The 17,928-nt window shown below is 38.9% G+C and overlaps 1 protein-coding gene across 11 annotated transcripts in view; it reads left to right on the forward strand.

The window, feature by feature from the left end:
* The window catches only part of MSH3 (mutS homolog 3), a 228,349-nt gene that overhangs the window by 14,584 nt on the left and 195,837 nt on the right, over window positions 1-17,928 (forward strand). For all 11 annotated transcript variants that reach the window (NM_001131571.1, XM_063723860.1, XM_054555021.2 and 8 more), the window contains 5 exon segments: window positions 3,772-3,984; window positions 5,919-6,035; window positions 6,416-6,533; window positions 8,651-8,796; window positions 12,592-12,758. In NM_001131571.1, coding sequence (NP_001125043.1) covers window positions 3,772-3,984; window positions 5,919-6,035; window positions 6,416-6,533; window positions 8,651-8,796; window positions 12,592-12,758 — 761 coding nt within the window.

Here is a 17,928-nt window from a genome sequence, read left to right on the forward strand (position 1 = left end):
ATATATTTGAGTCATTGAAATTCTAATGAAAGCTGTTGGCCCTTTTCCTCAGAAAAATTCTCAAGCCAACAAAATTTTGCCTATAATTTTCAAGATTTCACACCTTTCCCACAAAGTCCAGATCCATGAACTCCTCCCTCAGCCAGGCTAATATTGATTAACTTATCTTAGATCATCAGGAAAAAAAGGTGTTTTTGTTTTTAGTCTCTTTTAATACTTAGAAGCAGTTCACCTAAGTATAGTGGTTATTAAGCATAGAAGTCATAAAGTTTATCCATTAAAGCTCACTTTATTGATAGGAGCATTTACTCCAAGGTCTCAGAAGAGCATATACATTATTGCTTTATACATAGAATGACCAACTTGGCATTTCCACATCACAGGAAATTAGAAGTAAGTAGATAGAGGGGGCATGTAGAAGCAGTGCCATTATTACAAGTGATAAGCTGTTTGATGGCATGGATAGATGTGGATGAATGGCAGAAAGCTACTGAGTGAACATAAATGCCCCATGCATGGTCCAGGACCATTAGGGTGGGGTCAGCAACGCCATAACTCTCAATAGGTTTTGAAATATATTCTGATCACCCTGAATTGTCTAGACAAGATTAAATTGAGTTCAGCATACTGTCTCTGGGGATATGAAATAGAATGTAATGTATCTGATGAGTATTTCTATCCAAATCATTTTTTTAAAGTTGCTTATTTTGTTACCCAGGTATTAATATGTACAACAAACCCTCATGACACAGTTTACCTATGTAACAAACCTGGACATGTACCCCTGAACTTAAAATGAAAGTTAAAAAAAAGTTGCTTAATATTCAAGTATTTAGATTGATTTAATTGTTAGCGTCCCATAAGGATAAAACTTTTTTTTTCCTGGAAGCTTATCTCATTTCCTAAATGAATAAAGTATGAAGTAAGAATAAGTTTTTAAAATTTAAGAAATATATTTTCTGTGTTGATTAACTTTTATACTACATAGTATATACCTGCATTTCACATAAAAGTCATGGAAACAGAATAGGAAACTCATCAAAATTAAAAGCAAATGCATTCTCAGGTATAGGAAAATTGTTATGCAATCCTTGGGGTGTTGCTTCGCCAGCTGTAAACCTCTGTGGCTGGTGGTGCCTTTGCCTGAGTTTTTACTTGGGCCTGCAGGGCTCATTCCTCCCACTTGGCCTGGCAAGCTGTGCTTGGCTTTTGCTTTTGGCCTGAATCTCGCAGCTGCCAAGGGTGAGCCAGGAGTGGAGTGGTGAGGGTGAGGGGTGTGTGAGCAAGTGACCATTGGGTCTGGCCCCTGTGCACTGCCAGGCATGCTGGCTTTGGCAGGGTGGGCAGCTCCAGGTGCCAGCGTGAGTGAGGGCTGGACCAGGCGTACCGCAAACAGCTTCCACGGCTGGCACCAGGGAACACAGTGGCGCCCAGAAGCTTGGAGATTCCAGGAACTGCAGAGCCCCAGAGAGGGTGTCATAGACCTGGCTTAGGAGCCCCTAGGTCTGAGCTCCCCAAAGGTCCACAGATCTTCTCTCCTCTCCTTCTTGTTGCTGCAATGTGGCAAGCAAGAGATGTGTTTCAGGCCTGTTTGTGTTACAGCTCTTTTAGCCCTGCCATTCGGTGGGTCCCAAGTTCTTGTCCTGCTTCCAGGAAGAATGAAGTATGTGGACAAGTGGAGGGTGAGCAAGGCAAAGAGGGGCTTTCTTGAGTGTCAGAACACTGAGGGGAGACCCGTAGTGGGTGCTCCTTTCTGCAGGCATGGCATCCCATCAAGTGAGAATTGTTCAGCCTTCAGCAGAGAGGGGACCCTGGAATGGGTAACTCCTCTCCACAGGCAGGTTGTCTGCTTGTCTCTTCAAGTTTGGCTGAGTCTGGGGGTTTGTATGGGCTTGAGAGGAGGAAGTGTGTGCTGATTGGTTCATGGGCTGCCATGGGGGGTAGCTCAGAAAAACCACCGTAAGTTCTAATTCTGGTTTGTCAGCCTGGCCCCCAGGCTTCAGGCTGTTCCTGGCTTGAAGGTGGGGCTTCACCCAGACCTGACCCTTTCTGCCCAGGAGCCTGTCTGCCTCCTGCCGTCATCCATGGCACCCAGGCTGTTTGTGCCATGGGGCACCTGCAGGACAGCTCTGAGCTGCCCTCAGCCCCCTCCTTGGCCTCCTTCCCATGCTCATCAGTGTCCAAAGTCCAGAGGGGGCCGAGGCAGCAGGGGGTTGGCATGTTAGCACTGCCCTGAGCATGTGCACACCCGGCCAGGTTGCAACAGTTCCTAGGCTTGGCCTCAACTTTGAGTTCAGAGTGGGTGCTGGGAGCTGGGAGAGGCCAGGCAGTCAGAGCAGGTACTTCTGAGCCTGCAGAGGGAGGGGGAATTCCCTTTCTGGGCCCCTGAGAGTGCAGAGATGCCCGGGTCCACAGCCACAGCTTGGGCGGCTGTGGCTGCAGCTGCACCCAGGAGGGCGGGGCTCCTGCCTGCTCCCAGCCCCCAAGAGCACAGGGATGCCCAGGTTTGCAGCCACGACTGGGCAGCCACAGCTGTGCCCGGGGAGTGTGAGGCTCTCACCCTGCCAACTCAGAAGCGGGTGAGGCTTCTTCTACCCATTTCTGGCTCCTGTTGGTTCTGTGGAGCATGCAGCCCTGGCTGCGCCTCTCCTACTGCAGCTGGCGTTACGGCAGTGGCTGCTCCAGATGGGCTGCCATTGCCATCATAATGACCTGGATTTCTCTTGCCAACCTCTCCACGCCTCACCGTCTTCTTATTGCTGATCTTTGGAGGTTTGCTGGACTGCACTGTTCAAATAAATTGAGTTTTTTTTGAAAAGTTAGTATCTTTACCTGATGTCCCGGTGAAGCTGAATTGTTTTAAACATTTGGGAACTACAAAGTGTACATGTTTCCGGGTTTTCTTTTGGATTGGGGTTCCCATTCCTGGGCCGTTTTGCTTCTCTCTCACTCTCCCCTCTTCTTTTTGGTCACTAGACTTTTAGGCCATATTTTTGATTGTAGGGGGAGCTGGGTAAATTTTTAGAAGTTGGCAGTGACAGAGTGGCAATTAATTAGAAGTTGGATTTAGCCTATAAATTTGTCTCATTTACATTTTTCTAAATTAAGTCTAATAAGCGAGGAATTTTCCCTAAGCTGTGAATTGGAATTAATTATGGTTCCTCACAGAAAGGTAAGAATAGTAGGAGTACTAATGTTGAAAATGTGGCCTTGTGCTGTATATTTTTTAACAGCCCTTTCTCATGTTTCTTTACCAAGAGAATCATGGTTCTTTCTTTCTATAAGAATTTATAGAATGTGCTGTCTTTTACAGTGTGCTTGGAAGTATAAAACATTCATGCAGCTTTATCTGTTGGCATGCTTTGCTCAAAGTGGTTTTGCCCTACTCCTGAGAGAGAGCCAGATTTGTCCCCATTGGCCTTTTGTGCATTACACACCTGAGAATAAATAATAAAAAGAAAATAAATGTTAATAATAGGTTTAATGAAATCAAATTAAAAACAAGTGTGTAAAACATTAAGATATTTAGACTTTTAAAATTTGCATAAAAATTCTATGATAGCTTACTTGGTTCATAATTTTTTTTAACCTTTTACTTTGAAAATATTTGTAACCTATGGATAGTTTGCCTGAATGCTACAAAGTGCTTCTATAAACTTTTCACCTAGATTCACTAAGTGTCAGCTTTTTGCCAGATTTGCATTTTCCGTCTCTGGGAACTTATTATTGTGGTTAATATTTTTAAAACTTTATAAATCTTTTGGTTGCCAGGACACAACACTTTTTGATCTCAGTCAGTTTGGATCATCAAATACAAGTCATGAAAATTTACAGAAAACTGCTTCCAAACCAGCTAACAAACGGTCCAAAAGCATCTATACGCCGCTAGAATTACAATACATAGAAATGAAGCAGCAGCACAAAGATGCAGTTTTGTGTGTGGAATGTGGATATAAGTATAGATTCTTTGGGGAAGATGCAGAGGTAAGTCGTCTTTTCAAGCACTATTTTATGTTTTTCTTGTCTAGCCTTAGATATTTTTCAGTATTTTTGTTTCATTTTCTGACCTTATATAAAAGCTGATTTGATCAATCACCTTTTAAAAAATACTATTATGTAAAGTAAAAACTAAAAATGAACACAAGAAACTTGGTGGGAACCAGACTTGGTGGGAAAAAGTGAGAGGTCTCTATTGGAATGTTAGCGCTTATTCTCCATGGTACTAGGCCAATACTTTTTATCCATCCAAAGTTTATTGGATGAGTCAATTAGTGAATAAACCGTAATCGTGTAAATATGTTTTCTAATGAAGACTCAAGCAAGAAAACATTTTTGAGATGTATAGAAGTTCCTCTGTTTACCCTTAATTTATGAATTTTCATAGCCAGGAACAAAGTTAAGTCTCAATGGAAGAACACGTGAACTTTGCCAGCTACCACCAGAAGTTGTTTGAAGTTTTACAGATCTCTTTGTGTGTCAGTCAACTTGGTGTCTTAGTCTAAATTGGGATTGTGCCAGGTGTGGTGGCTCATGCCTATAATCCCAGCACTTTGGGAAGCTGAGGCGGGTGGATCACTTGAGGTCAGGAGTTTGAGACCAGCCTGGCCAACATGGTGAAACCCCGTCTCTACTAAAAATATAAAAAAAATTAGCCGGGTGTGGTGGTGCATGCCTTTAGTCCCAGCTCCTCAGGAGGCTGAGGCAGGAGAATCGCTTGAACCCGGGAGATGGAGGTTGCAGTGAGCCGAGATCCTGCCATTGCACTCTAGCCTGAGTGGCACAGCAAGACTGTCTCAAAAAAAAAAAAAAAATTGGGATTATATTTAATGTTGAAATATTTATTATAGGCCCTATTCAAGAAGGTTGAAAGTGCAATTTGAACATTTCGTGGGCAAACTTAGGGAAAGTGTTGCAGATGACACCTTTGTTGGAAGTCATGAATGCTTGTGATGATTCTATAGTTTGAGACCTGGTTGGATTGTATACCAGAGAGTGATGAGGTAGCATGTCTGTGCCTCCTGGATGGGAAGTCAAGACTTGGCCAACATTTTTTCTTGAAGTTTCCTAAATCCTCTGTGGCAGGCAAGCAGCGTTCTCTAAGTCAGATGCATTATGCTGTGTTCTGTGATGTTAAATTAGGCTCTGAGATAGTGTCACCGTGTTTTCTGAGGGCAGGAACAAATATGTAGTTGGCATCCCCTAGGCGAAGGAGAGAAACTGTCTAGGTTAAAAGGTAAATTCAGGCCTGACCACGGTAAAGGCTGATGTTTTTCTGCCCTTCTGTGAGGGACTAATAGAGTTCAGAGAAGGGGTGAGGTTGGGGAGTGAGAGTGTTGGAATTAAGAGTTCCATGGCTTCAGTGGGCAATATCTAAGCCATGGTGCTTTCTAGAGGAAATCAGGGAATCAGATGGTGCTTCATCGTTCTATATTTCTATCAGTCATGCATCATTAATTAGTTAGCCAGCCTGGGGCTTCTCTTTTTACTTTTTCAATGATTCCTCTGTCCGGATGGGTTCATCATTTCTGCTTACTCTGTAGTGTCTTCTAAATATCAGTCATTTGCACATGCCATGTAGCAAATTCTTACTCTTTTACAGTCTCATAATCTCTGTATTGGATAGTCTTTGTGTAGGGAAAGCTCTAAGGACGTAGAAGACCTGTCATATTTTTCTGAGTCTTTTATAGATGCAGATGTTGATACTGAAGTTAGGTCACTGGAACTGCCCAAAATACATTAAACCATAGGCTTCTATACAGGGAACATGTTTTTAAACTTTTTATTGACATAGTACACATTTAGATTAAGTGTACAAATCCTAAATGTATACCTTGATTAATTTTTAACAAAGTGAACCAACATCACATAGGGAATCTTAAAATATAAATTTATTGATATTTTCTTTTTTCATTTTTTAGATTGCAGCCCGAGAGCTCAATATTTATTGCCATTTAGATCACAACTTTATGACAGCAAGTATACCTACTCACAGACTGTTTGTTCATGTACGCCGCCTGGTGGCAAAAGGATATAAGGTCAGCTTTGGCTTTAACTTGTGGGAAAAGGAAATTGGGATTCTCTTCCAGAGAGTGCAAATGTGTTTTGTACGGTGTTAGGTAGGCTTCAATTGGTTTAGAATTTTGCATTTTAGAGAACTGAAAGTGTTTAATAATTATTAGTATTATATATTTATGAGTTTTTAACATATTGTTAGATATTTAGGGTAAATTTTTAAACTTTATGATAGTGTTTCTTAGCGATTTATCCACCCTTGTCAACTCCTTTAAACTCTACATCTGAACATTGTGGACTGATTATTTTAACTGTTTCAGAATTGACCTTTAAACATTTTGAAATGAGTTTTTACAAGTCATTTTTTATCATTTGATATCAATATTTCTTATTTTTGTTGAAGGTGGGAGTTGTGAAGCAAACTGAAACCGCAGCTTTAAAGGCCATTGGAGACAACAGAAGTTCACTCTTTTCCCGGAAATTGACTGCCCTTTATACAAAATCTACACTTATTGGAGAAGATATCCTTTTTGGACAGGAGTTTTTCTCTTAAATGATACAAGGGCTTTGTTTGAAGATGGCAGGTTTTGTTTGTTTGTTTGTTTTTTATTTGCTCTTTGGGAACTTTTTAGATGAGCTGAGAGGCATTAAGGTGAACCCTTGATTAGGTGTGCTATTCAAGAGGGAAGTAGTGGCTGGAAACAAGCATCTTTTCACATGTCATAGTAGAAGGCAAGTTCATCATCAAGAAGAAAAGCAACCCTAATAAAAGACGATGTCAGGTTAGTATCTGATTTGAAATTATATCTTCCTTAGCCTATTTGTGGGTAGTAGTTAGGTGCTTAGGGCCTACAAGCTCCTCAGGGTCTTTCCGAAGTGAGACCTAAAAAATAACTTATTGAAGCCAGGCGCGGTGGCTCATGCCTTTAATCCCAGCACTTTGAGAGACTGAAGTGGGCAGATTGCTTGAGCCCAGGAGTTTGAGACCAGCCTGGGCAACATGGCAAAACCCCATCTCCACAAAAAATACAAAAAATTAGCTGGGCATGTTGGCACTTGCCCGTAGTCCCAGCTACTTGGGTGGCTGAGGTGGGACAATCATGTCAGTCTAGGAAGTAAAGGCTGCAGTGAGCCGTGATCATGCCACTACATTCCAGCCTGGGTGACAGGAGTGAGACCCTGTCTCAAAAAAACAAACAAACAAATCAAAAATTCAAAATGTGAAAAGGAAACTGCTGAAGTCAGAATTAAGACAGAGTTAAATGCCTATAAAATATAGTGGTAGCCCGTCTTCATTAATTGTTAAATTTATAAAAATTTTATTACTTTTGAAAATGGGCTGTGGGTGAAGTTTTCTCACTTGGTAAGAATTTTCAGTGTGCATAATGATTGCTCCTAAATTTATGGTCATTCATAAATGCAGTGTGTTATTTGATGCCAAATAATTTCAAAAGCAAAATTGTCAGTTTCAAAAGCCAAATAATTATATGTAAAATTAGACCAGGGTGCATTTAAAAAAAATTACTATGGGATGGAATCAGTTCTCTGATAATGGAAGAATGGAGGGATAAGAAGGCCTTAAATGATACTGTGTGAAAGTATTATTTCTGTTGTGGTTTATTACAGATCTGCTCATTTCTCAGCTCATCTAATTCTAAGGACTGTTTTGTTCCATGAATACTATAAATAGGGAACAGCTATCATTCAAAATGGGCTCCAAACTATTAACAGCCTTGTGTTGTTCTAAGCTGATCAGGCTGTAAGAACCTGGTGTTTTTATTTTTTCTTTGGCCAAAGCTTGAGTCTCTTATTTGAAGCCCATTTCTAGTACAGTCCCCCTCCCTGCTTTTCCTTTGCTGCTTTTATGGGTCCTATGACCTGATGTCCAAAGATATGTCCAGACTTTGCCCCAAATCAGCTTTCATCCCTGAGATTTAGTTAATGGACTCATTTTATACACACATACACAGACATACACGGACAATAATGTATATATGTTTCTGTTTTCTCATGTCTTTAAAAAATTCTCTTGCTATATCTGGGAGCTTTTAGGTACATTAAAAGAGGAAAATAATTTACACCATTTTAGTGTATTTATACTTTGAATTGTGGAATTAAACATTATGGGATTGTTAAGGATTCAAGTCTCAGCATCATCCAAGTGAAGAAGTGGGTTGATATTTGGGCCTCCATGGGGTCTGATGTACTCCACTAAGCCCTTTGGAAGTAAGATACTGGTTATCTGTCTTCATGATCTTTATATCTTAGGAAAGATAAGGCATGCAACTATGATCCAAATAAATCAGAAGAATGAATACTGGGCAGAAGATTTTTGCAAAGGGCAGAAGTACTGGGTGAAATGAACCATCATTTTCTTATTTTTTTCTTCATTTTTATTTTTTTATTTTGTAGAGACAGCATCTTGCTCTGTTGCCCAGGGTGGTCTCTCAAACTCCTAGCCTTAAGTGATCCTACCACCTTGGCCTCCTAAAGTGCTGGGATTACAGGTGTGAGCCACTGTGCCTGGCTGTGAACCATTATTTTAAAGGAGAAAATAGTTAATATTATTTGAAATTTAGCATATTAGGATTTAGAATTTAGCATATAAAAATAATTATTTTTCTTTAATTATTATTAAATGTGAATCCCCTAATCAAGCTGGATGATGCTGTAAATGTTGATGAGATAATGACTGATACTTCTACCAGCTATCTTCTGTGCATCTCTGAAAATAAGGAAAATGTTAGGGACAAAAAAAAGGGCAACATTTTTATTGGCATTGTGGTAAGTACTTTGCAGGTGAGGAACAAATGTTAGATGTTAATGGTATCTCTAAATATGACCTATCATGTATGGTTTATAATAAGGATATCTGATGAAGTGTACCTTCAGATAGTTATACAAGAAAAACATTTTTCTCACAATATTATATGTTAAACCGCTAGTTACAGTTTTCTCATGGCTACTTGGTGCTTGTAGCAGTCCATTTTCACATTGCTATAAAGAACCACTTGTGAGACTGGGTAATTTATCAAGAAAAGAGGTTTAATTGGCTCATGGTTCCACAGGCTGTACAGGAAGCATGGCTGAGGAGGCCTCAGGAAACTTACAATCATGGTGAAAGGCGAAGGGGAAGCAGTGACATCTTCACAAGCACAAGGCTAGCAGGAGAGAGAGTGAAGGGGGAAGTGCTACCCACTTTTAAACAACCAGATATTGTGAGAACTGTCATGAGAACAGAAAGGGGGAAATCTGGCCTCACAATCTAATCACCTCCCACCAGGTCTCCCCCTCAGCATTGGGGATTACAATTCAACATGAGGTTTGGGTGGGGACACAGCCAAACCGTATCAATACTCTATGCTATGGAGAGATCCAGATGGTCTTGGTCCATGTGCCCTGAGATTTTAAGATTGAAGATAGACACAATGACAGACATATGTGTGGACAATGTACAGACAGCAGAATAAAACATTAAGCCAACACAAGCATGGGTGGCAAAGTGTTCTATAAATTTCCTCTAGGGATTTGAAATTAAACATGAATGACTATGGTATTATATCTAGATTTGGAGGAAGGGATAGTTAAAGAGAAATGATAATTGGCTGATATAAAGTACCATCCTAAATTAATATTAGGATTATTTACAATCGGTTTTCTAGATAAATGTGATTTGTGAATTATAGTTTTATTTATTTATTTATTTGAGAGAGAGTTTCGCTCTTGTCACCCAGGCTGGAGTGCAATGGCGTGATCTTGGCTCACTGCAACCTCTGCCTCCCGGGTTCAAGCAATTCTCCTGCCTCAGCCTTCCGAGTAGGTGGGACTACAGGCACCCACCACCACACCAGACTAATTTTTGTATTTTTAGTAGAAATGGGGTTTCACCACGTTGGACAGGCTGGTCTTGAATTCCTGACCTCAGGTGATCGGCCCACCTCGGCCTCCCAAAATGTTAGGATTACAGGCGTGAGCCACCACGCCTGGCCAAGTCATAGTTTTATTGATTTTCTGGCAGTTTATGAATAAATTTGCTCATTTACAGACTTACCTGGACTCTGCTAAAAGTCTTAGACTTTTTAAGGCCCTTCAGAACAATCAGACACCCCTTTTCTGTTGTAAGTTAAGCACAAGTGGAACTCTGTCCAAGTGAAAACTAATTGTCTTTGCTTTTTCTGATTTCTATGGTCAGTGGCAATATCAACAAAAATTCTTACCATCTGAATGTCTCCAATGTGCCTTTTAATACCTTATTTTGACTGCATAACTCTGTGTTAACTTGACATTTGCTTAACCAATAAGCCCTTCTTTCAGAGAGTTAGCATTCCTGTTGGTGTTAGACAGCTCTAAATGATATTTTATCCTTGAGAAGCACGTTTTATCTAGCTACAGGCAGTTGGACCTATATACAAATGGTAAAGTTATTTACTTTTAAGCTTTAACATATGTAATGTGCTATTTTATATTTACCTAAAACTCCTTCTAAAGAACAGAGTTGATAGTATATAATTCCTACTTAGCGCATTTAGAAATACCATCTGGCTTACCGCCAAAGTTAACCATGTGTGCGAACTGGGACTTGGAAAAATGAAAACAGCTTTTTGCCCTTCAAGCATTTTCTTTGGGGCTGTCCTTTACTTCTGCAACCACTTTTGGGCTGATGACATCCTGAGCTCTGGATCCAGGCTGCACCTCTCTCGAGATCCAGGCTCCTGCATCCAAATTTTTATTGAACAAAGATACTTAGAATTTACTCTGGCTCCTCAAACTCAGTGTGGCCGAAATTGATCTTATCTTTTTTTACCCTCAACACTGTTTTCCTTGTCACGATGGGTGTCACCCATTGCCTGGTCAGTACCTGGGAGTCACCTTTTGAGTATTGGTAATTAGTCTGAAATTCAAAGGGCTTTGCTGTTGTAGTACCACTGCAGTCAGGCTCTGTGCCTTCAGTCTGGGCAGTGCAGTTTTATACACACTGATTTTAGGTTTCTTAGTGTGTCACATAGCACACAGGGTGATAGATGTTGTGGGTATTACAGTATAGACCATTTCTCTGATTAAAGAAAAAGGGAATTTGACTGACTGAAAAATTTGTTACTTTAACATCTGTACCTGGTTTTTGTAAATGCTTGGTTTGTAGATTGGTATATAAATTTACATGTGTATCCTTATGTACTGATAGTCCATCTCTCTAGGCTCTAGAGAAAGCCTCTGGGCTAGAATTAAGGATGTTCCTTAATTACAGTTAGAGGAGCTATAACACTGCCTCCAACCCATAAGATCCCTGGGTGTCCATTCCCTCCAGAGGTGACTGTAATCCAGACTTTTAAGATAATAATTTCCTTGTTTTTAGTTGGAGCTTCTAGTTCCAGCCTTACCACCTTAAACGTTATATACAAATGTAAATATAGTGTGTGTATTCTTTTGGGTTTTCCTCCTTTTGTTTACCATTTTGTATGTGAGATTTATTTACATGTGTTGCTGTAGTTCTCTCATTGCCTTTTCCTATTTCATGATCTACAGTTTATTCATTCCTGTTGATGGACATATGCATTCTGTCTAGTTTGCAGTTGTACAGAGAGTGCTGCTGTAAATGTTTTTGTATGTCTTGTATCGTATACAAATGCCTGAGTTTCTCCAGAGTGTATCCTTGGGGGAGGAATTGCTGAATTATAGGGTATGGATACTTCAGCATTCCTAGGTAATGCCTTGCTGTTGTCAGAAGTGGCTTTCCATCAGTAGTATATGAACATAGGGATTGGTGATTTTTCCTCTTTTTAGCTAATGCAGCCTGTAACTAGCCCCCATGGCTTTCATAAGCATCCGTAGTGGCTAACAGTGTGGACTGGGGAGTAGTCAGATTTCCTGGGTTTGAATCTTGACTCTACTCCATTGTCCCTCTGGGACCTTGGCTGGAAACTTCCTATCACTTCTCCAAACCATGATCTTTTCCACTTTATCTTTGCTATTATTGGCTTAGGATGTCAGGGAGTAGGTTCAAGTTGGCATGATTATTCCACTGGATAGACTGTCTACTTGGGCTTCATTCAGAGTTCGATAAAGTATACTTTTTATGTGTTACTTTGATGTACGAAGTAGTAATTTACTACGATTCTGGTGGTCTGGTTACTAGGACCATATCACTTGTTACTTTGAGTGATAACTACTATTTGTACGGTGCTTTATAGTTCACAAATAATTCCTGTTTATTTTATAATTTGATCCTTACAATAACCTTATGAGAGAGGTAGGCTGGTTTGGTTCCATTTACAGAGGAAGAAGCTGAGGCCTGGCAGTGTTTGGTAACTTGCCATAGTCACTCCGTTAGGTATATTAACTATAGGCCTTGTATTCAGGGCGGCTCTCAGAAATCTGATTTATAGTATCGTTTAGGTATCTGTGAGTCTGACTCTTCGTGTAAGAGTCTTGAAAAGCAGACAGGTTTCTAACCCTTTGGAAATAGAGTACATACATACTCCCGAGTGTATCATCTTTACTTTTTCCATGTTTATGCCGTGTTATAGCCATAACTGGGGAAATACATTTTTTCTGTAACATTATATTTGTATTTGTTTTTAGGGAGTGCAGCCTGCCACAGGCGAGGTTGTGTTTGATAGTTTCCAGGACTCTGCTTCTCGTTCAGAGCTAGAAACCCGGATGTCAAGCCTGCAGCCAGTAGAGCTGCTGCTTCCTTCGGCCTTGTCCGAGCAAACAGAGGCGCTCATCCACAGAACCACATCTGTTAGGTAAGTTGGCATATCACTGGAATATAATACTGATTCTGAAACTTAGGTTTAGTTCCAAAACTGATACTTACTAAAGTTGCTAAAAATAGTTTTTACTTACAAGAATTATATTTCCACTGTAGTAGTGGAAATTAAAAAAAAAAAAGTAAAACAACAAAGCTGGGCATGGTGGCACATGCCTGTAATCCCAGCCACTTGGGAGGCTGAGGAGGAAGGATTACTTGAGCCCCGGAATCTGAGACCAGCCTGGGCAACTAAGGTGAGATCTCATATCTAAAAAACAAAGAGAAGAAACACCACCTACCCCTACTATCACCTTAATGTAGGACTTTAGAAGGCAGTCTTTTTGAAGAGGTTTCTGATATTATTTAATGATATTATTTAATAATTATGGGGTTTATGATATTTAATTATTGGTAATCTCCAGTTTGTGGAGATAATTTAGAGTTCACTTCTTACAAAGCTTATGTAACTTTGGAAATGCTTTGTCTGTGCTGCAAGTTTCAATTCATGGCTGTGTCCAGTGGTTTTGTTTACTGGATCTAAGATCAGACCACTTGTGTAGTAGCAGTGTGCTAGGCACTGTGCATACAGAGGAAGAAGATGTGGTTATGATATATGTCTGGCAGAGTTTACAACCCCACAGGAGAGGCAGCTGTGTGCATACCTAACTGGACTTAAAGGCATGATGTATTAAGTGCTAAACGTGAAGGTGCCTTGTTGGAAAGACTCTGTACTGCCACCTGGAGTGTGGTGGGAAAGAGACCAGAAAGGTGTGCTGGGGCTTCAGCGAAGTAGACTGTATATTGAGGAATTTGGACTTTGGACTAGGCAGAGAAGCCCATGAGGATTTTCATGTAGTAGGTAGTAGGCAAATCACTTAGAAAATCAAGGCCAGGCACGGTGGCTCACGCCTGTAATCCTAGCACTTTGGGAGGCTGAGGCGGGTGGATCACCTGAGGTCAGCAGTTCAAGACAGCTTGGCCAACATGGCAAAACCCCATTTCTACTAAAAAAAGAAAAATTAGCTGGGCGTGGTGGCAGACACCTGTAATCCCAGCTACCCCAGAGGCTGAGACAGGATAATCGCTTGAACTTGGGAGGCAGAGGTTGCAATGAGCCAAGATCGCACCACTTCACTCCAGCCTGGGCTAAAGAGCAAGACTCTGTCTCAAAAAAAAAAGAAAATCAAACTGATTGATTAAGTGAAGTTCCATATGTTTCTTTGTCCTTAGTGTTGTGTTCATTTTCATTTGAATTTAATTTCTTTCAAAGTAGCTTTCATAATTTGTTTTTCTGATTATAAAACTAATACATGTTCATTTAGAAGACAAAGAAAAAGGATAAATTCATAAGTTGAATTCTGTAACCCAGAGAAAATGACTGTTAAACATTTTGGCACATTATTTCCATGTGTGTATATCACTTTTTTCCATTTGTGAACTTGCATTCCTGCTGCAAAATCACTTTTGTATTCTGTGTTGTTTTTTTTTTTTAACTTTAAAATTCCTCATTTTTGAAAACTTTATTGCAGAAAATTTCAAACATACACAAAATTATACAGAATAGTGTCATGAACTCCTATGACTCTATCAGCCAGCTTCAGCATTTCTCAGGACCATTCTCATTTTTCTACACTCCCTCCCCTTTTCTCTCTCCCTGGATTATTGGCTTTGAAGCAAATCCTTGGGAGCATCAGTTTATCCTCTCAATATTTCAGTAGGTACTCTTAAAAACAAAATAAGTACACAACATTGTCATATAAGTGTATTATAATTTATCCATTCCATTTTTATTATATTCATTTTTTCAGTATTATAAATACTGTTATGATGAATATCCATATACAGAAATACTCATGTGCATTTCTGATGATTTCCTTAAGATAAATTCCTGAAAATGGAATTAACTGGATCAGAAGGTAAGAAAGTTTATAAAGCTCTTGATTGCTTGCTAGAAATGGTAATATCAATTTATACTTCTACCAGTATAGTCTAAGAGGGTCCTTTGAACCTTTGCTCACATTGGGGGTGATCATTTAAATAATCTTTGCCAGTCACATAGATGAAAAATTTTGCATCAGATCTCTTCATTTTGATCTTAATCCTTTTCTGACCATGTGTTCAAACTTGAATAATTAAAAGTCAAACAGTAAACTTGTAAGGAGTGCCGCTTTTACAGAACTAAGAAAATTAATAAAATCTCGAAAAAAATTTTTAAAGGTAGGCTTCTATATTGCATTTTCAATATTTCCTATCATTTCCTTGCTAGAAATGGTAATATGAGAAATGGCAATCAAGAGCTTTATAAACATTCATACCCTCTGATCCAGTTAATTCCATTTTCAGGAATTTATCTTAAGGAAATCATCAGAAATGCACATGAATATTTCTATATATGGATATTCATCATAACAGTATTTGTAATACTGAAAAAATGAATATAGAAATGGAATGGATAAATTATGATAAATTATGATAAATGGATAAATTATGATTTCCTGTCTTTGATTTAGTTCATTTTTCTTTATATTTTATTAACAGTATATATTTTATTAAATTAACTTAGTATATATTTTATTAATTTAGATTGAGTCTAAAGTCAATCAATTTTATCAACACATTCATTTTTTGTTTTCTGCTTAATTTTATAAAATAACAATGGTGAAACTCAATAAAATATCAAAATATTTCATAATGACAGACATTGTCAAAAGTGAATTTGTTTGGCAAGCAACATTCATTGACTGGTGATATTCCTAAATGTTTGTTCATCACATGAGATTTAAAAGCTTGAATTTGGCATATCAAAGATAATTTAGGTGTCTTATGTGGGTTTTACCAAATTTAAGGCCTGCTTTTGTCTTACTTTAATTTGAATTTCTCTAGTTAGCATTGTAAATAATTTTCCCTATGTTTACTGGCCATGTGTAATTTTTCGTTCTTTGCACTTTTTTTTGTATCCTTCGATCATTTTCACTTTATTTGCATATTGGGCTAAGCAAAGTCAAAAGTTAAATCTGCATTTCTGTGGAGTTCCTACAGCTAATTTATATCTATGGACAGAATGAAGTAGAGGAAATTCAAAAGTTAGCAGGGGTCAAACAGTGTGGACTCTTGTGACTCAGGGTTTGAGTTGGAAAACTAGCTCTTCCCCTTAGTGACTTTGAGTAAGTTATCTACTGTATTGTCCTTCAGTGTCCTTTATATTGGGGGGTATTAAGAGTGCTTACCTCATGGGGTTGTTGTAAGGATTAAATAAGTTAATATAGGTAAAGCGCCTGAAATAGTATCTGCCGTAGAAGGCTCTCTGTAAGAGGAAGTTTTTTTTTAACATTTTAATTAAATTTTCTGTGGCTGGGCGCGGTGGCTCATGCTTGTAATCCCAGCACTTTGGGAGGCCAAGTCAGGCGGATCACAAGATCAGGAGTTCGAGACCAGCCTGACCAACATGGTGAAACCCCATCTCTATTAAAAATACAAAAATTAGCCAGGCATGGTTAAAGTTTTTTGTAGGTACATAATAGATGTATATATTTATGGGTTGCATGAGATATTTTCATACAGGCATACAATGCATAATAATCACATCAGGGTAAATGGGGTATCCATCTCCTCAAGCATTTATCCTTTGTGTTACAAACAATCCAGTTATACTCTTTTAGTTATTTTAAAATGTACAATTAAATGATTTTTGACTGTAGTCATGCTGTTGTACTATCAAATGCTAGGTCTTATTCTTTCTATTTTTTTTGTACCCGTTAACCATCCCTAGTTCCCTTCTCAGCCTCTGATAGCCATCTTTCTATTCTCTATCTCCATGAGTTCAATTGTTTTAATTTTTAGCTCCCACAAGTAGGTGAGAACATGCAAAGTTTATCTTTCTGTGCCTGGCTTATTTCACGTAACATAATGACCTCCAGTTCCATCCATGTTGTTGCAAATGACAGGATCTCATTCCTTTTTATGGCAGAATGCTACTCCATTGTATATATGTACCACGTTTTCTTTACCCATTTGTCTGCTGACAGACACCTGGGTGCTCCCAAATCTTAGCTCTTGTGAATGGTGCTGTAGTAAACATGGGAGTGCACATATCTCTTCTATATACTGATTTCCCTTCTTTTGAGTATATATCTAGCAGTGGGATTGCTGGATCATGTGGTAGTTCTATTTTTAGTTTTTTAGTAGTTTTTTTTCAAACTACTCTCTATAGTGGTTGTACTAATTTACATTCCCACCAACAGTCTATGAGGGTTCCCTTTTCTCCACATCCTCACCAGCATTTATTATTGCCTATCTTTGGATAAAAGCCATTTTAACTGAGGTGAGATGGTATCTCATTGTAGTTTTGATTTGCATTTCTGTGATGAATGATGGTGTTGAGAGCTTTTCATATACCAGGATGCCATTTGTATGTCTTCTTTTGAGAAATATCTATTCAATTTGTCTATTTTTAAATTGGATAATTAGATTTTTCCTATAGAGTTGTTTGAGCTCCTTATATATTGTGGTTATTAATCCCTTGTCACATGGGTGGTCTACATATATTTTCTTCCATTCCATGGGTTGTCTCTTCACTTTGTTGATTGTTTCTGTTGCTGTGCAGAAGCTTTTTAACTTCATGTGATCCCATTTGTCCATCTTTGCTTTGGTTGCCCTGTTACTCAAGAAATCTTTGTCCAGTTCAGTGTTCTGGAGAGTTTCCCCAATGTTTTCTTTTAGTCATTTCATAGTGTGACATTTTAGATTTAAGTCTTTAATCCATTTTTGATTTGATTTTTGTATATGGTGAGAGATAGGGTCTAGTTTCTTTGTTCTGCCTATGGATGTCCAGTTTTCCCAGCACCATTTATTGAAAAGATCCTTTCCTCAGTGTATGTTGTTGGCACCATTGTCAAAAATGAGTTCACTGTAGATGTATGGATTTAATTCTGGGTTTTCTATTCTGTTCCAGTGGTCTGTGTGTCTGTTTTTATGCCAGTACCATGCCGTTTTGGTTACTATAGCTCTGTAGTATAATTTGAAGTCAGGTAATGTGATTCCTCCAATTTTGTCCTTTTTGCTTAGGATATATTTGGCTATTCTGAGTCTTTCGTTGTTCATATACATTTTAGGCTAATTTTTTCTATTTCTGTGAAAAATGTCACTGATATTTTGATAGGGATTGC

Source organism: Pongo abelii, chromosome 4 (genome assembly GCF_028885655.2).
Source record: "Pongo abelii isolate AG06213 chromosome 4, NHGRI_mPonAbe1-v2.0_pri, whole genome shotgun sequence".
In the NCBI taxonomy this organism is placed as follows: Eukaryota; Metazoa; Chordata; class Mammalia; order Primates; family Hominidae; genus Pongo; species Pongo abelii.